Source organism: Biomphalaria glabrata, chromosome 2, assembly GCF_947242115.1.
Source record: "Biomphalaria glabrata chromosome 2, xgBioGlab47.1, whole genome shotgun sequence".
NCBI lineage: Eukaryota > Metazoa > Mollusca > Gastropoda > Planorbidae > Biomphalaria > Biomphalaria glabrata.
Genome location: NC_074712.1, coordinates 55,760,079 through 55,784,738, shown reverse-complemented (window position 1 = coordinate 55,784,738; position 24,660 = coordinate 55,760,079). Strand labels below are relative to the sequence as shown.

General features: G+C 30.5%; 2 protein-coding genes across 2 annotated transcripts in view; both read right to left on the bottom strand.

Moving 5' to 3' along the window:
- LOC106056153 (phospholipid-transporting ATPase ABCA1-like) overlaps positions 1 to 24,660 on the bottom strand; it is a 40,100-nt gene that overhangs the window by 4,933 nt on the left and 10,507 nt on the right. Inside the window, exons 4-36 of the mRNA XM_056021502.1 lie at positions 24,150 to 24,279; positions 23,672 to 23,814; positions 23,286 to 23,416; positions 22,861 to 23,058; positions 22,193 to 22,410; positions 19,818 to 19,965; positions 19,325 to 19,485; positions 19,061 to 19,160; positions 18,007 to 18,209; positions 17,745 to 17,869; positions 17,514 to 17,617; positions 16,649 to 16,833; positions 15,255 to 15,382; positions 13,600 to 13,721; positions 13,311 to 13,514; positions 12,597 to 12,796; positions 12,177 to 12,313; positions 11,907 to 12,025; positions 11,542 to 11,730; positions 7,939 to 8,119; positions 6,910 to 7,065; positions 6,610 to 6,749; positions 6,323 to 6,439; positions 5,926 to 6,184; positions 5,036 to 5,183; positions 4,667 to 4,843; positions 4,321 to 4,438; positions 3,128 to 3,318; positions 2,458 to 2,596; positions 1,637 to 1,835; positions 694 to 810; positions 396 to 564; positions 171 to 275 (exon numbers count right to left, since the gene is read on the bottom strand). Coding sequence (XP_055877477.1) covers positions 171 to 275; positions 396 to 564; positions 694 to 810; positions 1,637 to 1,835; positions 2,458 to 2,596; positions 3,128 to 3,318; positions 4,321 to 4,438; positions 4,667 to 4,843; positions 5,036 to 5,183; positions 5,926 to 6,184; positions 6,323 to 6,439; positions 6,610 to 6,749; positions 6,910 to 7,065; positions 7,939 to 8,119; positions 11,542 to 11,730; positions 11,907 to 12,025; positions 12,177 to 12,313; positions 12,597 to 12,796; positions 13,311 to 13,514; positions 13,600 to 13,721; positions 15,255 to 15,382; positions 16,649 to 16,833; positions 17,514 to 17,617; positions 17,745 to 17,869; positions 18,007 to 18,209; positions 19,061 to 19,160; positions 19,325 to 19,485; positions 19,818 to 19,965; positions 22,193 to 22,410; positions 22,861 to 23,058; positions 23,286 to 23,416; positions 23,672 to 23,814; positions 24,150 to 24,279 — 5,161 coding nt within the window. The remainder of the gene's footprint in view (positions 1 to 170; positions 276 to 395; positions 565 to 693; positions 811 to 1,636; positions 1,836 to 2,457; positions 2,597 to 3,127; positions 3,319 to 4,320; positions 4,439 to 4,666; positions 4,844 to 5,035; positions 5,184 to 5,925; positions 6,185 to 6,322; positions 6,440 to 6,609; positions 6,750 to 6,909; positions 7,066 to 7,938; positions 8,120 to 11,541; positions 11,731 to 11,906; positions 12,026 to 12,176; positions 12,314 to 12,596; positions 12,797 to 13,310; positions 13,515 to 13,599; positions 13,722 to 15,254; positions 15,383 to 16,648; positions 16,834 to 17,513; positions 17,618 to 17,744; positions 17,870 to 18,006; positions 18,210 to 19,060; positions 19,161 to 19,324; positions 19,486 to 19,817; positions 19,966 to 22,192; positions 22,411 to 22,860; positions 23,059 to 23,285; positions 23,417 to 23,671; positions 23,815 to 24,149; positions 24,280 to 24,660) is intronic.
- LOC129924774 (piggyBac transposable element-derived protein 4-like) lies at positions 8,292 to 11,188 on the bottom strand. The gene is made up of 2 exons (XM_056021503.1): positions 10,806 to 11,188; positions 8,292 to 10,406 (listed from the first exon to the last, which is right to left on the bottom strand). Exons 1-2 carry the CDS (start codon positions 10,934 to 10,936, stop codon positions 8,864 to 8,866), a joined length of 1,674 nt encoding a protein of 557 aa, XP_055877478.1. The 5' UTR covers positions 10,937 to 11,188; the 3' UTR covers positions 8,292 to 8,863.

Below are 24,660 nucleotides of genomic sequence, written 5' to 3'. Positions count from 1 at the left end.
ACCATACATCTATGCCTCTTAGTCACACATCCCACCAAATTTAAATAGAGCTTTTTTTTAGATTTCGCAAACAAAATAGGTCAAACAGACTGACAGAGTACACAAAACTATTAACAGTCTTGTCCAAAAGTGGCCACTAAAAACAAAAGACGTTTAATGTGTTTACTTACTAATTGAAAATTGAATTATGTTGAGGACAAATTCCTACCAAGGAAAAATTTCTGTTAAAATACACATAACCACTGGTAGGTTTTAGCAAACCACATATGATCTTTCTGAAAAATAAATTAAACCCAAATCGACAACATTCTTTGAGAGAGAGTATCTATTTGAACATTAAGGTATTTAAAATATATGCAAATAAAAAAAAATTATTTGGTAGAAACTAGGCTTACATTGTAGTGGTTTTAGCAGCTCCATTTTGTCCCAAGAGTGAAGTGATCTGATTCTCATAGAACTGTAGATTGAGTTGGTCTAAAACTTTTTTATTATAGTAAATTTTGCTGATGTTTTCAACAGATATGCCAACATTAACACCTTCAGGTGGTGCTTCAAACAAACTACCTGCAGTAAAATAAATAAATATCAAATACAAAAAACACAAAAAAACCCCATAAAATCCCATCATTCATAACTTGCTGTTATTCGATTTATACATGCGCATTAAGGACAAATAGTGACAGTTTTATTTACTTGCTGTATGTGCCTTTCTGTCAATTCTTTCTCTGGTAGGAAGCTTATACTTGCAAAAACTTTTCCAGTAAGACAGTTGAAAGGGAAAATAAAATGGCTGCCCCACACCATATTTGCCTAGAAAATTAGAGAAAAAAATGTCAGTTGTTCTTTTATTCACTTTTAAAAGTTGATTTGTTTAAATTCATTTGGCAATCTAATTCATTATAATATTTCAAAGTTATTGGATTTATTGATTATAAGTGTTTTGAATTTCTTATAATTGAATTGAAAATTGTATTGAAAATTGCATCTCTTGAAGAGCTTTTTCAAGAAAGATGCATTTCCAAAACACAATTCTTAAAGACAACCTGCACCCATTAAACCACTGTTACATAAGATTTAAATGAAGTGGTCGTCTCCTTTCCATTAGGACTAAAACAGAAAGATTTTAAAACTTCCTATCCCACTATCGGTCAGAGTGTTACAAGATCAGCTGTCGTCATCGAGAAGTACATAGAAGTAAAACTCATAAATCGCTGGTTGTGAATGTGTATGTGTTTCGTGAGTGAATGTTGTTCAAATTTTTAATCCATATTGTTTTTGTACAGTAGTTTCGCTGAGCTTGTCAATTGTAATCAAACTTAATTTCCATTTGATTGGATCAATAAAATTATCTTATCTTATTGCTGACAAAAACAAAATGGCATTTCAGGCAAACACTTCAAACACTTTGTCAATAATATTGAAGAACCCAGAAAAGTTTGTAAAGTTTGTAAAAAAAATTAAGAGAATACATATGAAGAAGTAGAGAATACAAATGAAGTTCTCCACAGGTTGAAACAGGTCATGGGCTTAAGAAGTACCAGTCAGCAGAACAATACTAACAGAGATGACAAGAAATAACTCCCACATTTAGACTTCACTAGCAATGGAACTAAGTTTGTGGGGGTGTGGCTATTACCTGGCTTTAATTCTTGTATATACCAACCAACAAGGAAATAAATGACACTATCTATTAGCATCATGTAGAAGGACCAAGCTACACTGAGTTCATCTGGACCAGCTCTGTCAATGTTAGACCACTGCACACCGATGCCTTGCTCTTCCAGAAAGGCAATCTTCAATGTAGCAAAACAAAGTGATGTAGTGCAGGCAAAGCACTGAAACATAAAAAAACAACATGGTTTGAGTTCTATTGCGTTAAAACAAACTTACATGCAATGTTAAAAGCAATGCAAAAGCAATGCAAAAACAAGCAATGTAGAATAGTTTATACTTTTCAAATGCACAATTACTAGCATAGATTATTTTTAAAGAAAACTAATCAATCTTACTGTGATAAATTGAGAGAAAAAAATCACATAAAATCCATTATTTTGTATATGCTTCACTAGGCAAATTGAGAATCTAAAACCTGAAGTATTTTGTTTCATCGAATGTTTATATTTTGTTCCGCTCTTTATATTCAAGACTTAGTTCTTTTGATATACATTAATTCTTATTTTAGCAATATTAATAAATATTAGTTGTTTAAAACAATACCATTGAATAAAATCTTGTCTCATTTAATGATTTAGATATTATATTTTAAAAAAGTCAATATTGTTTATTTATTTGAATCAATATTATTTGTAATAAATTTTGTGTTATTTAAATAATATAAAGTCACTTTATATAAATTCTATATCATTAATGAATAGTATTTTTCTTTATTTATACACTACATGAAAAAAAAATCAATAGGGAAAAAAAGTATTTTGATGATTCATTTAAAAGATTTACCGTAAGTATTCTTTGCCAAAAGTTAAGAGTGAAGTCATATCCAATGAGAATGGTGAAAGGTAAATAAGACAGTAAGTACAAGATGATTACAAACAACAAAGCCATACTGGTACGGTTAAATAATGCAGAAACCATATACCTGAAATATTGAATGCATTGTTGTTTTTTTAAGTTTAAAAATAATCACAAAGAAAGATTGAATATTAAGAAAACTAAAAAGCAATGATAACTTATTGGTATTAGCAAACATTCATGGTCTAGATTACTTCACGTACCAGGATGATGGTCCTATGTCATAGCCCTGCCCACCTCTATTGTCCCAAAAAAAAAGATTGGGCAAGGACATAATAATCTTCATTTTTGACAAGGGTTTTGTCTGCACTGGATGTAGCAAACTATGTAGGTTGCAGCTGGGACTGCATAGCCAGATGAAATATTGCACTCCTCATTAATCTTCAGACTCAAAGCAAATCCTTAGTACATGCTTACTATGTTTTCATCTAAACAGCCCATACTTGGTATAAATATAATAGCAAATGCTCAGTCGAAACATTTTTACTTCCTTTAAAACAATAGTAAAAATAAGTAAGAATCCTTACTTCAATAAGAAAAGAGGAACTGTTTAAATAAAAGATAACAACCAAATATATGAACAAGATAATTATCTTACATCAACATCAGTGAACTGAGACTAAAACAAGCCAGCAGAAGGAACATGATGAACAAATTGCTGTAGATGAAGATGTTGGTATACTTTAGCATCACAGCCATGATAATGGCAACAGTTAACATCATAAACATTGTGCTGAGAAACCAGGCAAGTACATTTACACCTTTTATCATCCCCATCACTCGAAGGACCTAAATAAAAAAAATAATTATTGCATAAATTATTTTTTTTCTATAAAATTTTTTTTTTGAAGGTTAGTTATTTTTAAAATTAATTTATGAGCGAATCCTTTAAAAAAAAGAGTAGAATGCGTTCTCTGTAGCATGCTGTAATTACACACAACTAGATACTCATAACTAAATAAGCCAAGCATATCTAATCAATAAGATATGATTAAGAACAAAACTTCTGGAGGAGAATTAATATTTTAAGAAAGTTTAGTGTCGGAAGCCTGTAATGCAGCACAACTAGAAGTCTCAGCGTGACTAATTTGAATAGATTTGTTTTTGAGAGAGATGTAACAGTATAGATGAAGGACAATGAAATATGTGTGTATTGTGTGGCTTTAGTGACGTAGGAGTGAACGGGCTGGACTAATACAGCTGTAGAAGCATGTGTAAGAGTGTTGACATTTGAATGACTAATTTTTTAGAAACATGCAGATCACCACCCATTTGGTCCCCGTTGGGGAACAAAGCGGTGGGTTTCAGACTGGTTAGCAAGCCTTCTCACACCCCCACTACGTGCAGGTACACTTGCTAGAGCATGCAGTGGTAGCTCACTGGGAGACATGTCTCACATCCCCACCACTTGCAGGTACACTCACTAAAGCATGCAGTGGTAGCTCAATGGAAGCCATGTTTGCTCATGTACTTAGCCTTTCCTCGGGAGGACGTTTCCACGGAGGTGTCACACTGAGGCGACGGGAGCATGTCCTCCATCACTTGCAATCAGACACGATGAGCTCTTCTTAAAGTTTTAGAAACTGATGTTAACTTTCTACCATATTGCATCACATTAGAAGGTTACCATTAACACTACATTCTATCACAATAGTAGTTTGAATTAAAACATAAAAAAAAATCTTGATCAACATTAATCAACAGAAACTATTTGCAATACTTGGTCAATATCTTCACTCCTTGAGTTTTCATAAACACAAAAAAATGTTTTTTTAACTTTTCAATGTTTACCTCATCCTGGCCATTCTCCCTGTCATACACCAGGTTGTAAGTGGCTACACCAAGTATACTCAGGTAGACAAAGCACATCATAATAGGTACCAAGTAGGTTCCTAGTAGAAATATGAAACTAAAAGAAACAAAGTAATTATTTGATTACTTAAAAAATGGAACCAAAACTCACTAAAGACATTACCATTAGTATTTAACATACAGATTTACACAGCCATATTTAAGTGTTTTTTTTTTAGGTTTTCTAATAATCTAGATTGTATTAGTCAGTTGAATCATAAAACCTATGATACATAATATATTACCTCTTAGATTATCAAATATTGAACAAATATTTGTGACTAACCTATCAGCATGATGACATGGGAAAGGCATCTGAATAAGATTTACAGCTGGGTTTGTTAAACTTTGATTCTTATGAAGCTCTATAATTCTAGAGTCTAATAAATCCTGGAGAAAAATGAAGCCTCTAAGATACCGCAAGTTTTCAATCAAATTGTCTTCAGCATTCATGGTGAAAGTGCTAAAAACAAAAAATACATTTTTCTTTTAAATTTGCAAAAACTTTAATTATTAGGACATTGATAACAAAAAACAAAATAATTCATTTTCTTTAATGTATGTAATAAACATATAGAAACTATAACTATACAGCAATGACTGCATCACTGAAAATAATAGGCTCGATATTAAAGATATTTAACATCAACCTTACCGCTCCTTCAATAAACTTGTATCCATGACACTATCAATATCCATTCTAATTTTATAGCCTATATGTTTAGGTATTGTGTTTGAATTGACTTGACGCTTCTGTCTTGCTGAAGTCTCACTCTCATTGAGAACATCATAGAAAACTATACCTGAAGAGATGCATCAACATTTTAACAGCAGGTAGAAAAAAAACTTTAATTAATTGGTTACAATATGAACATTGGATTATTATAAAAAAGCAAGAATCAATAAAAGGAATCATCTTCAATTCCAAAGATAAAGGATGACCATGCAAACCCAGTTGCGACCTGCATAATTTGCCATATCAGATTAAGACTAAGCAATTTTCTGTAGGGGATCTATTTAAGTTTTCTTTTTATCTTTTGCAGCAGCTTTCAACAAGGACTTTTCTTTGGGGCTCAATTGTTTGTCATGAGACCTTTGTGAGAGCTCTCCAACTGTCTCAGTCAACATCTGCTGCCAGCTGCTTTCCTCTATGCCAGAGAGGGCAAACAAAAAATGTAATACAATGCAATATTTCCAACACAGTTTGTCATGCCCTGCACCTCCATTCAATATTTCATAATGCCATTCTTTGTTCAAATGTGATTCACAGATGGGACTACATGAATTGGGAGCTAGTGCTGGCAATTCATTTTTTTGATTTGAATTGAAAAGAAAACTTTGAAAATTTATTCATAGAAATAACTATATAACATTATGTGGAGATAAACAAGCACCACTTATTTATATATGCAAGTGAATAGTGGTCTCAAAAATTAACTTGCAAAGTGGAAAAACACCAAGACTTCAATAGTTTAATTATATTAACACATTTTCAAATCCTGGAATGTTTTTATGATATCGGATAATACTTAAAAATATCTTTACCAGCAAAAAAAATTTTTGACTTTGCTAACTTGAAAGCCATGTTCTCCAGTTCAGTTTCATTTGACACAGGTTGAAATCTGTCGGCCAGAATGCAAGAGGTATAATTTGCCACCATTGCTGCAACTGATTGCAAAGTTTCCAAGATGTCATTACTAAAAGTTGTGTTTTCTAAGGTAGGCAAACTAGTAAGAAGAAGATCTGGTTGAATTCCTGTAGTTGCTCTTAGAATATCTTGAATGACCTCATTATTAAGGAGATCCTATAAAAGTAAACATGATAGATAGGTTTAATAAATGCAGACGTACATATAATATATAGAATGGTTAGACCAATCATAGCCTACACAAACATTTTTTGCTCCAATGAGGTAATAAAATGAAATCGCACAGCTACATACCTTAAGCAGACTAGTGTCTTTAATAAAGTCTAGCAACCCTTGTAGATTCACGGCTTGATTTGCCCAGACTGTAGCAATCCTGTTTAGTTCTCCTACTAATGCAAACGTTTTATTAGCCTAGAGTAAAGAAAATACAATAAAAAAAACTAAGGTACAATAAATCATTTAAGGTAACTATTTATTCAGATGTCAAAGTTTCAGAGAGCTACATTAAATAAGTAAAAAGAACAGTCATAAAATTAATGTCACTTATTAAAATTTTAATTCTTTGAAATACTGCTATGTACCTTAGATAAAATTGTTCTTGTGATTTCATTATCTGGAGTGTACAGAATTTTACCCAACAGGATAGGTTTCAAATAATTCCACAAAATACTTCCAAATTCTAGGTCATTGATAGTCTTGAAAAAATCTTGACAAAATGTACCTAAATTTTGCATTAAATTACATGGCATTTAGCAATAGGTCGTCATCAATACAAATAATTGAAGGTTATTAAGTGTTCACAAATCTAAATATTTTGCTATAGACTAATAATGATGCATAGAAGACATGGTTGAGACATAAATTTCTATTAAAAAATCTACCTTGTAAATCATTGTCAACACTTTTATTTTGGGCCCCATTTAAATTCAAGGTATCTGTAGATACTGTGATTCCAGAAACAGATGGAAAGGCTGCAAGATCTGGTGATATTATTCTACCACAAACACTTTGGCTTATTTTGTCCACAAGTGGCATATCTATATTAATATAAAAAAACACTTCATTATCTATATGATATATAATACAGAATTTTAAGAACCATAACTTAAAAGGTAGCTAGTGACTTATTTAAACATATTATTTTTTTATATTTATATTGATGTAACTCTTGTAAGATTTAAGATAAAAAAGCGAGTAGTATAACATTTTTTATTACAAAATGATATAGAGAAGAAAATAAAAAAGTCATTCAAAGTTAAAGGAAGTGGTAAGCTCCACTCATTAAGTAAATAGAATAAACATCTGTTACAGCATAAATCTTTTGCCATTAACTAAACTTTAATGTTAGTGACTCAGCCTCTACCATCATGGTCTACTAATGAGAACTGGAAAGAAACACATCTGCAGGATGTTGTGCAGGAAAAAAGGAAAGTTCTAAAAACCAAACAAAAGCTGAAAGGGTTTAGGCATTATGTAAGACAGAATTTGTTTGGCCAAGATTATCTTTAAGGTTGCCAAAATAATCACTAGACATCAATTGAGTTAAATTGGTCTGTCTATTGATATGTGAATTCTCGCATGAAGAAGAATATGACCTATTTTGTCAAATTGAATATATAATTTATTTAAATAGCATCTATAGTACTCTTGTCTAATCCTAAATGTATAAATATTGACATAAAACAAATAACCTCATTGAAGCATAATTAATTTGAACTTAAGAATCAATGCACATATGTAAGCATAAAGATAATTTATTATTAAAGAAGAAAGTAGAAAAGAAATGCTTGTTAAAACTAAATTAAAAAAGGAAATTTTTTAAATTACTGATTGCTTGTAAAACAAGGTACTGACTATAAGAAAATGTTCTTAGATGCAAAAAAATAAATTATCTAATAATATTCTCATACCACTTGTTAAGGCAGCAGAAAAACTTTGTATTATTTCCATCTTGCTTTCACTTTGGTTCAGCATTTGGTAAGTTTTGATAGAAGAAACAAGACCTTGATTTATCTTGTAAGCAAGCTCTGTCAGCTCAGTACTGGTTATATTTGTATCTTGAAGTATTGTGTCCACAAGAGTTGATGTGTACTGAGGTCAAATACAAAATAAAAATGTACTAGAAATATGTATAGATTTTTAAAAAATGTGAGTGCTTTAAATGCCTATTAGATTAATAACAATGTATCTAGGTTTAGCTCAGCAAATTAAACAGGAGGTCACACTTAAAATTCAAAGAGTTTCTTCTTATTTAGACACTTAACTCTTAAAGATTCTTGAGTTTTCCCCCTTTTTTTTATTTTTTTTAAGGTACTTAATAAAAAATGATTTTTCTAAAATAAAAATAATACAAATATTTGCAAGTTATCTATCATTTTATTCAGAATTGCATCCTTTATCTAGTAGATGATAAAAAAATTTGGTAGGTGAAAACATTTTTTCAAGAAATCAATTCTTGTGACAATTTTTTTTTCTTTTTTGCAAAAAAAAAACATATTTATGACAAAAGGCATGAATAAAAAAAAAAAGTATAAAAGCCAATGTGAATTAAAGTACTATTTTCATCAATGATAACCATTTTTACATATCATATATCATTTTTAGGCAATTCTATAGGATACTGAGATACTGAGGTGACTTTTTATGAAACTATATAAAAACAACAACAAAACGCCAAAAACAAAATCCTCTTGATAAAAGAGCTAATCATATAAACCAAACATATAGATTATTAATTACAAAGAATTAAAACATTAATAAATGAAGGAATTACAGTTTGAACTTTAAAGTAGACTTAGTTCACACAAAAAAGTACATTGAATGTGAAAAAAAAGGTTATTTATGATAAAGTAAAAGACAATTTCTTTCTGGACTGAAACACAAAAATGTACCACAAGCACTACACATGGACCTAGTCTTTCTTTCAATTTTGTGATGACTATAACAAAGTTTACAATTTTTTCTATCTTTTGAAGCAACCATTGCAGGTAATATTGAGTGGCAGGTTTTAAGTCTCATATGTTCTATAGTAGGAACTGGGTCATAATCATCAATGTTTGCTAACTCTCTAATTAGTTCAATGGTGAAATCTAACTGACTGTAGTATGGGCTTCTATTTAATTCTTCAATATCTGGATTTTGTTTTCTCCAGTCTTGAAATAAAATATAACTATTAACTCTAGCAATATCAATGAAATGAAAAAATAAGGTTTTCCAGTACTTGTTAGTTTTGCGCAGCATGTTATATTTATTTAGCAGCTGGTCACTTTTATCCACCCCTCCCATAAAAGAATTATAATCCCCCACTAGTTGAGGCTGTTTAACTTTTAATTGTTCAAAAACACCATTATTTTTTGTTCTCCTATTAACATAATTAAACTCATTTGCCGAATGCATGGTTGAAACTAATGAAACTGTTTTGTTATCCCTCCACTGCATAGCTAAAACCTGATCTTGTCTAACCCATCTCATATCCCCCCTCTTACTAACCTTTTCCCACTGCTTCACATTCTTAAGTTCTGTTGGAAACCCTTTCCTATTGCTTATGATTGTTCCACAAGCAACAATACCTTTTTTAAAAAGATCAATAACAAGTACAAAACTGGTATAAAAATTATCAAAAAATAAACGATAGCCTTGATTTACTAGAGAGGACACTAACTTCATTACTACATCATATGCTAATCCAAAAGTAGAGCTATTCCCTTCTATCTTACCTAAATATACATCAAAGTCATAAGTGTACCCACTAAGAGAGTCTGCTAAAACCCACAATTTCATTCCCCATTTAGTTGGTTTATCCCTAATATATTGTTTAAATGCATACCTACCCTTATTTCTAACCATTCTTTCATCTATAGATATGTTTTGACTAGGCTGATATAATTTCATACATTTTCTCCTAATAAATTCAAATAAAAATCTAACCTTAGCAAGTTTATCAGTAGCCACCTCAGTATCTCTATTGCTTACTTTCAAAAAGCAAAGAATTTGCTGAAAACGAAATCTAGTCATGAACGCTCTGGCCCACAAACCATTGAACAAACTCTTTCCGTTCCAATAGAGCTTAAAGTTGGGAACCTGAACAAGTCCCATGTACATCAGAAGTCCCATGAATACGTAAAACTCTTCAACGTCTATATCCTTCCAGTTCTTGTACATACTTGGTTTTGAAGGACCAGTGGCAGCAGCATTTTCGTTGGTAAATTTACAGAGCATTTCAACTAAAGCTTCTGTAAAGAACAGTTTAAAAATTGAAAGAGGAGTAAGGTAGTTTCTCCTGTTTTGCCTTGTTACACTGTCAGGGAAATGAGCTCCAGGAGGCCTTTCGGGTCTGAATGCTGGTATGGCATGTGGTATTTGGTCCAGGTCATCATAGCTAAAAAAAAATAAAATAAAAAAAAATTAGAATTAGTAAAATTAAAATATAAAGTCATGCTAATCATAACTACAAGCTTTGAATCCAAATATTAATAATATACATATACAGCACTGAAATGTTTACAGATGTAGATTATAAACAAAGCGTAACCAACGTAAACAAATGAAATATGGATCTAGCAAAAGCAATGTGGTCTGAAAAGTGTTTGGCTCTAGATCTAGGTCTAGTAGATCTAGAAAATACTTTGATTTTAGTATAAAGTCTTATAAGCTCTTTATTTCCCTAAATTTTACAAATAAATTCTAAGGTTATTTAGATGTAGACTAGATCTAAAGTTTCTAGACTCTAACGAGTCAACCCAGAACTGGATGTTTCGTAACAAAGAAAAATATTTACCTTCCGTAGTTCCTCTGTTCATTGAAATTGGGCTGAATGTTTTCATCATCATGAAATTCTTCTTCAATCCATTCTTCATCTTCACTTGAAATGTACTCAATTTCTTCATCAGAAGATAAGTCTTGAGCCATTTCTTAGGTAAAAACGTGATGCTAGCGCACTAGTAGTGGTGAAGGCAAGTAGTAAAATGGCCGACGAGAATCACAAAATGGCTTGTTCAAAATGTGAACTTTCGGACGCAAATAAAAATAACTTTTTTTTTAAAAGTTTAACTTAAAATAATATTTTTACGAAACAAAAAATATTTTTTTGTGAAAATAATAAAAAATAACGCAAAAATTTCAAGATTTATTTATTTAAATGACGTTTTTAGGTGTCGACCACGGGTGATCGAAAATCCAATATGGCGTACCATAAGAGTTAACTAATACTTGGGATTAGAATTAAAGTAAAAGTAGTAGATGAATATATACAAAATATTAGTTTCAATCTGTGGACACAAAAAGACTACAAAACTAATAACTTTTACTGTAAATGTCAAGACGCCCCTAAAACAAACCTCATTCTATATGGTTAAGGTATAGGCTTATTACTTCATGAAACTGTTTTCAGTGTTTTTTGTTTTCATTTGATTCCTGCATTTCTAGTAGTCACATGATTAGACAAACTGTGCATATTTAAATTTAAATAAAAACATTTAAAAGATTGAAAGTCTTCACAAAATATATGAGCTTACTTTGGATATCAGGGCACTAATGTCAAGCTCTGGGATTAAAACATTTAAAAGCTTTACAACTTGTGAAGTATTCAAAGCACATATTTCAGTTTGGACATTCTGAAGAGTGGCTTTTGTAGCATTAACAAACACAAGTCTCTTCAATACTTCATTGCATGTGTAGCTACTGTAATTAGCAATGCCTTGAAGCTGGGTAGAAAAAGACAAATTATATTTGATACTAAGAGTATACATTTTTCATTCTTTTAAATTGCATTTAACTGTTGTAGTCTGTATTAATGATTCATTTTTTAGGTAAATATTGAACCTATATATATTATAGTATTTCAAAAACATTTTATACAACATTTCAACCTAAAACTTACTATTCCAGAAGAAAAGACAGCATTTAAAATTTCTTGGGCAACATTTTGAGTAATTCCTAAAACACTTGTAAAATAATTTGTGGTATTCATTGGATATTTTAGCAGACTTTTGACTTGAACTGTGGATAAAAATATATATATATATATATAAGTAATATCTTTGATTTTTAAACATTCATATACATTCTCCAGATTTTAATTCAGATAAACATTTGATCACTCTCCATCAGTTAAACTACAATTAAGCTAGCAAAATAAAAATACAATTACTTTCAGGCAACAAATATCCTTTAAGAAAGTCAACATTGACAAGGCCATTTACAATTGTTTGCACTGAAGTTAAGACAGTTACACTTTTGTATTTAGGAGGAAATAAGGAAATCAGTGGTGTCAAAAGTTTCTGTAATCTGAAAGATGTCAAATAAAAATAGTTATCAAATCTGATTCACAAAATTTATCCATAAAATGTAATGTATTACAAATTTTTAAAGATGAATGTGAGAAGAACATAAGACTCAGTAAACTGTGTAATAAAACATGGAATAATATCATCTATTGGAGTGCTATCAACATAAATACCATTAAGTTGCCAGGGCTATAACATTAAAACAACCAACTAATATTTTTTAAATTGTTACAAAATTTTATTTTGTATTCATTTAATTAGGAAAGTAAAATAGAAAGACTTACTGTTTGGATAATTCAGACATTGTGTTGCTTCCAATAATTTTATCTAGGACATCAATGTTCTCTTCTAAAATATTTATGTTGGTGTCAATAACAGAGGCAATGAAAAAAGTGGTAACATCAGAAAATCCACTAACAAGATCTTTCAGACTTGGCAGCAATGAAATTAGCATACCACTGAATTGGCTGGCAGAAGTTAAAAGCTGTAATAGAAAAAGTTCATAGTAAAGATAGAAATAAATGCAAACTCAGTACACACAGTAGAAAAAAAAAGAAGTGATTTTTTTGTGTGTTCCAAAATTTAACAAGAAAAAAACAAACAAAATAGCAACCCAGAAGCTCAAGCTAAGCAATCTTAAATAAGATGGTTAATAAAAAAGAAGAGAAAAGTTGACAAGTAAAAATAAGTTAGTGATAATTTTATAACCCAAAACAAGAATGAAATAGTTTGGACACATTGTAGGAATGCAAACTAATCAGTCAGAAACTCAGTTGAAGTAAAGGGATAGGACAAGAAAAAGATGGATTGGAATAGGTATTATGCTTTCTAAATGCGTCATTCCAGAAAGTATGAGATAAGTTATTCTGTATTGTTTTATGCCATTTTAAAAAATTAAGGTGTGGTGTATAAGTGAATTTGAATCATATACTAAAGGCTGAACCAGATGTATGGTTATGAGCAAAAACAACTTTATAAGTAATAAATAAAATACCTACATCATTGATGCCAGAAGAAGACAAAGAAGAATTCTTTAAATATTCTGCTAGAACTGCAGCTTGGAGTGTAGTGTTACAGAAAGCATTGCTTAGGCTGTTGAGACTGACAGAAGCAGTCACTGACGGGGTCATTACTTTTGAAAGTTGGTCAGGATCACACAAAATATTTGTAATATCAAGTGATGTTTGTTGGAGAAAGTAAGCCTGGTAGAAAAAAACAACAAAATTTGTCATAAAAGTTACTAAAAAATGACTAAAAGCATTCTAAGATACCACCTAATTAAATTACCTGGTTTGAATTGACTGCTGCATTCATAAAAGTTTCCACAACTAACTGAGAAATCCCTGAGTTCAAAAGATATTGTGCTACATTCTTGTCAGATTTCAACAGATTGGACACAGTCAGCATGGCTGTCAATATATAAAATGTGAAAATAACTTAGCCTTGGTAGCAAAATCAAATATGACATTGAAAAATGAAAATAAAATTAGCTGTTAGTACAATGTGCAGCAACTGCTCTGTTATGTCCCTCTCTAGAAGTGGGAGGCAAAGATGTTATTTGCTGTTCTTTTTTTTTTACATTGTGGGAAATTGCTTACTACATGTTTCAATTCTTTGATAATTTAAAAAGGCCCCAGATAAGGGGTTAAGAAATGATTATGGATCCCTAGTGTTATTAAGAGCATGGAATGGGTTGCCTGAGCCAGCCAGGAAAATCAAAGACTTGGCAGAATTTAATTCATTGGTTAACATGCATGACTAGATGCATGATACGTAGGACATAATCATCTTCTTTTTGAAAGTAACGTCTGTATTATATAAATAAGACAAAAATTATTCTCAGCAAAAATGTAAAAATATTAATTCTATCTTTCTCAAGAATGTATAGAAGAGTTTTTCTATGTTTAACCATTAAAAGCATTATCTTAGAGTACATTATGCAAATGGAGCTTCAAGATAAAGAACAGGAAATGATGCTTGTTTCTAATACAAAATATTTGAAAAGGCATTATTATTATAACTTTTGTATAGTGTGGCTCTTATGCTGATTTAGCATGCTCAGTGCGCTGCGATTGTAACTTATTTGTGAACATGTTGTGATGTCTTTAGGTACTCAGCAAACACAACTCAGCTAGAGTCAAATATCCTATTAAAAATTCATGGTTTACATAGGGATTCAAACTTGAGCCCCTCAGGTAGCCAAACAGCCAGGCATCTTACTACCATGTGATGCCACAACATATAACTGTAGCTTTTTTTTTTTATTATAATGAATACTTTGAAATTATAGCAAAACTACAAATTGTTTTGTTAGGTTGTTATTGATGTAAGTGGTAATAAAGTGGAATTTTGGGATTTTTAGCACTTCTCTAAGTCCACCAAACTCTAATAGGCACCTGACATTAGTTGAAGAAAGTAAAGGGGATGATCCTAGTGCTGGTGACATAACATTCTTCTTAAGTGTTAGCCAAAGAAACAGATGACCTTTATGTCATCTGCCTTATACATTGCATGGTCTGAAAGGGGTACTTTACATTTACCTATAAAATCTCAGCCTCCAACATCCTGTCCGAATCCTGGCCTTCATGTGTCCAACAAATATTGTACTAGTTCTAAAAATTGATTGGCTCAAGAGTATGTAAGTTCTGTAGGGCAAAGAGGTTTTAATTTGTATCTTAACCATTAAAAATAGAATATATAAGTTCTTTTTTTGTCTGTACAAGTGTTGCCAAAGTTGTGATTTAAAATTCCATATTCTTATCTTATCTTATCTTATATAATACAGACGTTACTTCAAAAAAGAAGATGATTACGTCCTACGCGTCATGCGTCATCTTTTTCTATTTCAGAATACAACTCAGGGTTTCAACCTTTGTATAATCATTTAAGTCAGTAAAAACAATGTGACTAGATATAATATAGAATATTAATTTTGTGATTACCTTTTGAGTTATAGATAACTATTTCAAGAGTAAGATCAAACAGTGGTAGTATATCAGGGTCAGTAAGAAGTTTCTGAATTGCTGGTTTTTGTAGTAAGTTCAACAAATTTTTTATCAACACCAAATAACTTGAAAAAAAAAAAAGTACTATTTTTGTAAGAATAAGAACAAATTTTAATCAAGGTTTAAAAATAAATTAAAAAAAAAAACAGAACATATTTTCATTAATGTGACTTTTAAGCTAAAATAGTCTGAATACATTTTTACTTCTTTTAACATAAATTACTGACTACTAATTATATTTTTAATTTAATGAAACTGAAAAGGACACATTGTCATAACTTTCATTCATACAAAGGACATCATTAATTTCACAACCTTCCTGCTAAAAAAATATTTACATATAACCTCTTGGAAGTGATAAAACTAACTTAACTTATTATTGTTTGAAACTGATGAAATAAATAATGAGATCAACAAAACTTGAAAAATTATTGCAGCACTGAAACGAACTTGTTATGGATATAAGATGCAGAATAAAGTATGAAGAAACAAAAGGAAACGCAAACCAGGATCAGAACAATGAACTCAAACGTGGCAATGCCACTTACCAGTAACTAAGCTATTATATTATATGACGTATGACTGGCTACTTGGTTAAGGATGGCTGCCCGGTCATGTGGTATGCGCTCTAGACTATTGTTCAGTGGTCTGGATGGTCCTGGTTTTGAACCCTACCCACTGCCCTCTTCTGTTGTCTTTCAGGAGGTTTTAGGCAAGAATGTAGATTATCTTCAACTCTGAAGGTACATCCGAAACATGTAAAGCAAACATTTTATAAAACAAACAAAAAAATATTTTATTTCATTAGATTCAATTGAACCAGTATTCACCACCAAGTAGCCACAAAGTCACATAGAAAGGTCAAAGCCTGGCCACACCCACATTCCTCCTCATTGAGATGTCCAAAAGGTTCCAGATTAGGTGAATCTCATTTATGAACCTTTGACCCAGACAATGATTTTATCTGTGGCCAGGACCTATAATGTACCATTGCCTTCTATGGTGGGTTCATCATTGTCCATATGGACTCCACTTGGGAATGATGCAATTGATGCGGACCGGTTAGGAAGCCTTTCTCACATCCTCATTGCAAGTACACTCACTAGAGCATAACTGGAGGCCCTGTTGGCTCTCATTCTTAGCCTTTCCACTTCCCCGGGAGGACATTATCACGGAGGCGCCATGCTGAGGCGACAGACGCTTTTCCCTTCTGTCCACATTCCTCCATGCTTACTTTTCTCTTACACTTATATCAGGGTCACAATCTGTTAATACTCATACTAATAATAATGGTAGGCATTGCCATTGATTCCGAAGATAAACCTACATACTTGCTAAAGGAGCTCAGCAAATTTTGAATTTGCTCTTGACTTAAGCTGAAACACTGAATCATCCTGCTTATATTCAGGCCATCATTTGTAAAACTGCTAGAAATACTACTAGTAATCACTATCATATCTTCCACAGGCTTTGAACAGTTAAGTGATTGGCTTGGATTAGAGAGGCGAGTGACAATCTGAAAGAGTAGACAATACAATTAAATTACATTTATATATCTGTACAATAGTCAAAAGTTGATTGCTTCTTTCGATGTAATCAAAAAAATTAATGAAAAGCAGTTGTGTAGAACTATGTTTGGTAGCAAAGTTTTTCTCTTAGATTCAAAGTCATTTAGATTCCTATTGGGTAATCACACAGTTATTCCTTTGTTTTTGTTTCTGCTTTTTTTTAAAAATATAACTCAAATCAAGTCTAGCAGCCACATAGCACAAATAAAACCTTATTTTGTAATGCCAGGATCATTATCTTAAACCATTATAATGAGAACCTAAGTGAAAAGCTACTGACCATATTCACTACAAAGATATTCTTAAAAGTTACTGACTTCACTAATTGAAGTATCCAATTCAGATTTTAAATTGGCATATTTTACATATGAACATTACAAACAACAGCTTTTATTTTTAATGTTAGTAATTTGATTTAAAACAATGACAACAAAACCTCAAATATGTTTTACCTCTAATTTTTTAGACAAGTTGTTTAATGCATAGGCCTACAGTTGCATCTTATATATTTGTAAGTTTAAACATTTAATTTTAGAATATACAATACATTTTAAATTATAAAAACAACCACAACATTAATTTTTTTTTTAAAATATCTGTTCCTAATGCAATAATCATGAACTTTTACCTTATTCAAGTCATTCCAAAATCCGATTTTAGTTAATGTATCCCAGAAAACATTGAGATTCAATCCAGTTTTATCAAATAAAATGCACATTAAATCATCAAGTTCTAAAAGAAAAATAAGTTATTGTTTTAAATGACAATAAACAGTAAATTTCTGTTGAAATTAGATAAAATTTGTGAAAAGTTATAAAATTTTTGTTTGATTTTTTTTTTAAACATAAAAAATTAGTACCTGGAATTATTTTGACTAAGCCAGACATGATATCAATGCTTTCAATAGTAACATAAAGTGGCAGATAAGTGTTTGGGTCAGTTTGTCCAAATGAGCGGATGACAATGTTGCAAATTGTAGATATGCTAAACAAAAAATTATTTTTAAAACTTACATTACAAAAATATACTTTGTGTTTTCTCAATTAATATCAATCAAAAAGAATTTCATTAATAACGTTTTTGTTGATTTAGTTTAAATGAAAAACAAATTTTTAAATAACCTCAAGCCAATCACGTTCAGTGCAGAATTCAACTGGGTGATGACAGATGTAACAAACAAGGGCAAAGGACTGGTTGTATTCTGAAGTGCATTAGTCAAACTCTGGACAGCAACAATTAAATTTCTAATTGGGTTGAGGAACAAAGGATCAACAGTACCATTGAGACCAAAACCCAAAAAGACTTTAGTTACTAGTAAAGTAAACTGAAAATAGATTATAAGTTCTCATTAAAAAATAATTCCACATTTTTAAGTAATATAAGTCAGAATTAATTGCAAGCTAAGTTATTTAGGATACTTTAATGTGTAACAAATATTGTAGTTTTCTGTTTAAATTTCTTTATTGTCCTCCTCTGTCTTCAGATCATAGATGAACCCATACGATTTATTGGTACAGATTATTTCTTCCTCAAGTCAGGGAAGAATCTGTTGTGGTTGAACAAGCATCTTTTTTTCTTTACAAATAAATATTTTCCTGGTGTTAAAAGTTGGTTATTGGACTTTAGCTCCAAACAGCTAATACAAATAAACTAATGTAGACCTATTATATTTTTGTTATTGTAGAACTTTAAATGAGTTGAACAAACTTCCTATGTGAACAAAAACTCAACATGGGATATAGATTGATAAATAAAATCACTACAAATACACGTCTTTAATCTCTTATGTCTCTAATTTTAAGGATAACCCAAGTCCACCCAACTCTATTGGGCACCTGACATTAGTTGGGAAAAGTAAAATTGGTTGTCATTGTGTTGGCCACATGAAACCCTTGCCAACCATCAGCTGTGAAAAAAAGATGACCTTGACATCTTCTGCCCTATAGATCTCAAAGTCTGAAAGGAAATACTTTAATTGACTTTTACAATTTAAAAGTACCTTCTTTTTCTTCAGTCATGATATAGATACACTAGTAAAACAGCATTGTTTACTAACAAGGTTAGAGAACGTACACATACAAATTGAAATATACAAGCTAAAAAAACTTGTGTGTTCACAAAGTTACAGAAATCCCAATTAGATGAAATAGAAAATAAAACTGCTATTGAACTTACTTCTGTATAATTTTTATTTATAATAGCTTGAGTAAGTGCTTTGGTTAAATCTGGGCCCTTCAGAAGAACTTGAATTAGACTGTCAATCAAGATGTTGGTGCTTAAGAAGAAAAGTTGAAACAAAGATGGGGGTTAATTATGTAACATCCTAACACTTTTATCTTTATTTTTGCTGATTGGATAGAAACTTAGACTTCTACAACTTATCAATGTAATGCAATCGATTGTAAATCTCATGAGTTTAAGTATAAAATGTCAACTTACCTTGATGTTGGTGCTACACTGGTGCCAAATAATTCAGTAAACAAGGTAACCCAATCAAAATCAGCAAATATCTTTAATAAGTTGATTGCGACTGCACTGGAGCTGTCACTTGATAATTGATTTAATTTATACAGTAGATCACCAAGTGGTAAAACTAAATCCTAATCTCAAGAACAAAAAATTACAATATTAAATACATCTCTAAATAATAGTATATATATACAAAATATCCTTTAATCTCTACAATGACCTTAACAGAATATGCATCAATACTGGTAAATAACACTTATGATGTCTATAAATAGCATGCATAGGCCTATTTATATACACAATTTACAACTTGCTTTATGCATCTACAATTTTGAAATAGTTTTTTTAATTTTATTTTGCATTAATAATTTAAAACCATTATAAAAATATTTTCCACAAAGATAAAATACATCAACAAACTATTTACAATTTTACAATGGCTATTAATTTCTACATGACTTACAGCGGAAGAGCGATTCCATGAGCCATCTCCTATAGTTGTCAAATAATCACCTAGCAATGCAATATCTTGCAATATTCCCCATAGTGTTGAGTTATCCATTTTAAGACTAACCATTATAGGATTCAAACTAAAAACAAGTTTTCTTATTCTGAAATATGTACAAGGTAACATCAATTTACTTATTAATTCTGACAATATCATTATATTGCTGTACACATTAGACTATTTGAAGAAACAAAAAACAGCAACATCAAATTATGCTCATTATAAAACAAAATTACAAACTAATTTTAGAAATGTAGTGATATCAGCTGGAATGAAATGAAAAAAAAAAGCTAACTTTCTACAATGTGAAGTTCTTTGACTTCATGAGGATTTCATAAATAGGTAAAACACAAAATATTGAGATTATTATTTTTCTAATTGTATCATTTATTTTTCAAATGAATCTAATAATCATAACCTCAAATTCATTTTTTTTCTAATTGTGCTTAGTTTCTTATGTGTTTCACAAAGAACTTTCTGTAAGTAATTGTGCATAGTTTCTTATGTGTTTCACAAAGAACTTTCTGTAAGTAATTGTGCTTAGTTTCTTATGTGTTTCACAAAGAACTTTCTGTAAGTAATTGTGCATAGTTTCTTATGTGTTTCACAAAGAACTTTCTGTAAGTAATTGTGCATAGTTTCTTATGTGTTTCACAAAGAACTTTCTGTAAGTAATTGTGCATAGTTTCTTATGTGTTTCACAAAGAACTTTCTGTGGGTAATAGTGCTTAGTTTCTTATGTGTTTCACAAAGAACTTTCTGTGGGTAATAGTGCTTAGTTTCTTATGTGTTTCACAAAGAACTTTCTGTAAGTAATAGTGCATAGTTTCTTATGTGTTTCACAAAGAACTTTCTGTAAGTAATAGTGCATAGTTTCTTATGTGTTTCACAAAGAACTTTCTGTAAGTAATAGTGCATAGTTTCTTATGTGTTTCAAAAAGAACTTTCTGTAAGTAATTGTGCATAGTTTCTTATGTGTTTCACAAAGAACTTTCTGTACATAATTGTGCATAGTTTCTTATGTGTTTCACAAAGAACTTTCTGTAAGTAATTGTGCATAGTTTCTTATGTGTTTCACAAAGAACTTTCTGTAAGTAATTGTGCATAGTTTCTTATGTGTTTCACAAAGAACTTTCTGTACATAATTGTGCAGTTTCCTATGTGTTTCACAAAGAACTTTTTGTAAGTAGAAAAAAGAATAGATTTTAAAAGTCAATGTATTTACTCTCAGTCCTGAAACATAAGGTGAAATTTGTTTTCATTTTTGTGGTTCAGCATGTGTTGCTGTTAAACTAAATTTGCATACAGTCTGTATGTTTTCTAACACTTAGAGAACACAGCTTTTTCTAAGACTCAAATCAATAGCTAGAAAGTAGTCCAAATCTAAGAGTTAGGACATTTTTTAAAATATTTTTTGTTTCTTATTTTTCCCTTATGTTTTGGTATGCAATGCTGACATACTTAAAAGAGATTTCCTTTGATAAGGAGGATACAAAAATAATTAGGATAAGGATGAATAAAGAAAACACTGGTAATAAAAAAAAATAAAGTTCCTCTTTGAGACCTTGTGACATGGTGCCCATTGCCTTAATGGCTATCATGCAGATGGCAGATGATGAAAATGTCATCTGTTTCAATGGCCCAATGTTAATGAAGGTGTCATGTGGCTAGCACAATCAACCATCTTTAATTTTACCCAACTAATGTCAGATACCCATTAGAGCTGGTTGGACTACAAGGTGCCTTAAAGATCTTTTCTGCAGTTGTGACATGGTGCCCATCACCGTAATGGCTATCATGTTGTTGATGTTTTTATCCAGTAGCACATCCTTAAAGATGTTGGAGCCAAGATAAAAAATGGTCAACAATTTCCAGTGTTTGGCCAATAATGGTTATGTAAGGTGCAGATTTTTGTTCTGAACTAGTATTTTAGTCTTAGCTTTGACTGATATTTAAGCCAACCTTCTGGCATGCAGCAGATAGTTTGGCAACCAGGATCTGAAGCTGATTAGCAGTATAGGAATTCCCTGATGATACCTTCCTAACTTTGATTTTGCCCTCAATCTAGATACATTGAAGAGTTTTTCTAGAGGATCTTGTATGGAAAAATAAAACCTTAGTTGATGTTGCTTTAAGCATAATGCAGTAGGCAGGAAAGTAGGTGCAAAACTCCCCCATCAAGAAAAATTTAAAGTCATCCTCTTAATGAAGGTTCAGGTTTATCTCTTTGTGAGGATAGAAAACTTTTTGCACAAGTTGATTTCCTTTTGAAAGCCTGTGCATAAACAAATATATATACATATATAAGAAACACTAATACTGATACTTACAAGTCAATCATACTCCCTAAAGCACTAGAATTCTCCATTATATAAGGAATCACAGAGAAAAGGTCATCTAATTTTGGAATAGAAAACAATGCCTGAATGGCTCTTAATAATGTTTCTTCATTTCTGACAATGTCATACATTTGAGCAACATTTTCTAAGGCAAATGTTACATTGTCTTTTGAACCAGTCTTTTCTTTTATTTCCTCAATAAGTTTGATCTGAAAAAAATAAGCAATTTACTTTTTAGAAATAAAGTTTTATTAAAATCTTTATACAATTCTATCAATTACTAAGCAATAGTATATATTACTAGACAAAGTTCTAAAAATAATATGAATACAAATTTATTATAAATAGAAGTCACACATGACTTGCAGAATCAGTCCAAAAATGTCATAAATAGCTGTTTGAGCTCATGTATTTCTTTCTTTTTCTCAAATAATTTTCATTTTCAAATCTATGTATTAAAAAAAAAGTTTCCTTCAATGTTTTTTTTAGTTTTTAGTACACATTTTTAAAAATGATTTTTTAAAATAATATTTGCATAAACTTTTACCTCTATCACAACTGTGCTAAAAATGATCTTAAAGTGCATATTACACTACCAGAGGTTCTACTGAATAGGGAAATGTAGTTTTAACTATAGCAAACAAAGACTTGTCACTTACAGCTCTTATTAATGATGAAAGGTTTAGATGCTGGAGAACTTCATTAATCAGTTCTGTGTTGTTTTGCAATTCTAAATCACAAAGCACTATGGAGATATTTTTCACATCTGTTCCAGCAGGGAAAATAAAGAATGACCCAAGTTGTTCAGAGCTACAGAGAACAGATTTCAAATCAGGAATCTCTGTCATGTTCAACAGCTTTTTTAAAAGAAAAAATAATTTGTTTGAGTTTTGAAATTTTTTCATTTCAATGAATTTTGATAAAGCAGAAAAAAAAAGAAAAAATATACATGAATGATCTGTGTAAATTATCTAGAAGGAAAAATGGAATATTAGAACACTAATTAATATGAATTAACAGCCAGACTTCTTGTATTGTGTTGTAATAATATTTTTTGAATGTACTTTTTGATAAAATGTCTTACCTTACCAATATTCAATTTAGACATCATTATATCATTGAATTCACCTAATGTTAAGATTTGATACTTATTCACAAGTATATTTTTAAATTCTGTTTCATTTCTGATGTAGTACTTTATATAAAGTTGTTCTCCTAAAAAAAAATTTTCAAACATTTTTAACAAAATTGTATTGGTTATTCTCATAAATTTTATATAAGTTAGCATAAGTTATTGTTATTCCCAATTAAAACTGACAATATCTGAACCCTTAATTATTATTTTTTTTTTTAATTTAATGCTATTAATAGGAGCCTACTGACCTGAGTGAATTTTCAGCATATATAAATAATATAGTTGAATTAATAATTTTAAAGTAATCCCTATCTAAATATCTGTAGTTTACTTACCTAAGCCAAATATAAATTTTTGCTCTTTTATCACATTCTTAAACAGATTCAATAAACCAATGCTTTTATTAGATATTTGAAGAATATCCAATATATCATTTGAAGAAATGAGTGGCAGCACATCCTGAGTTAAAGCTGAGAAACTGTAAAAAATATTTTTTGAAGCAATAAAAATGTGTAGATTTATTATTATTTCCAGGGCTTTTGCAAGAGAGGATTTGAGCCTCTCAAGCCCTCACTCTAATGGAGTTTGATGATGATGATGATGATGATTATTTTACAAATTTAAGAGCAGATCAAATCTCTGAGAATAAAAAATAAAGTAGCATATAAAATTAAACAAAATCAAAGTTGTACGAATCATATTTACTTTAAAAATGGTGAATGATTATGAGTGATCTAAAAAAAATTAGCTTGAAAGATAAATGCAAGAATTGGATTACGCATTATGTACATGACAATCATGTTCCATGTCTACCTTCTAGCAGATTGTTTAGATGCCTCAATACTTTCTTGGTTTGTAAAGCAGTAATTGTCTATGTTGCATACTAATGATTGAAGAAATGGTACTAGTCCAGCACTTGGCATTGACCACTTTTGATAGTGACCTGTTGATAGAAGAAAAAAGCAATGTTACTTCACAGCAGTAAAACTTTTTTGCCTGTGGTTTAAAACAAAGGTTTAAAAAAAAAATAATCTTGCTTATGAGATACATACAAACTTTATTTTATATTTATTCTGTAATAATTTCAAAATAGCAGTTTGGAATATTGTTTTACTCTGTTAAATGGAAAGTTGTATAGTTTTTGTTAATGAGACATTATAATGTACTGTTCATGATAGCATTTAGTGAGACTCACTTGGCTGTTACACAAAAAAAATAAAAAATAAAAACATGAGCAAGTTGCAAATGGCTGATCAAAAACAGTTAAATGTAAGATATAAATAATAATATGAAATGATATATTACTGAAAGTATAAAACACTTT

What these genes read in the sequence shown, in the direction of transcription:
- LOC129924774 (XM_056021503.1), bottom strand. Translation starts at nt 10,936, where the DNA reads ATGGCTCAAGACTTATCTTCTGATGAAGAAATTGAGTACATTTCAAGT. An exon ending in GAACAGAGGAACTACGGAAG is followed by an intron (nt 10,407 to 10,805) that starts GTAAATATTTTT and finishes ATTTTTTTTTAG; the next exon opens with CTATGATGACCTGGACCAAA.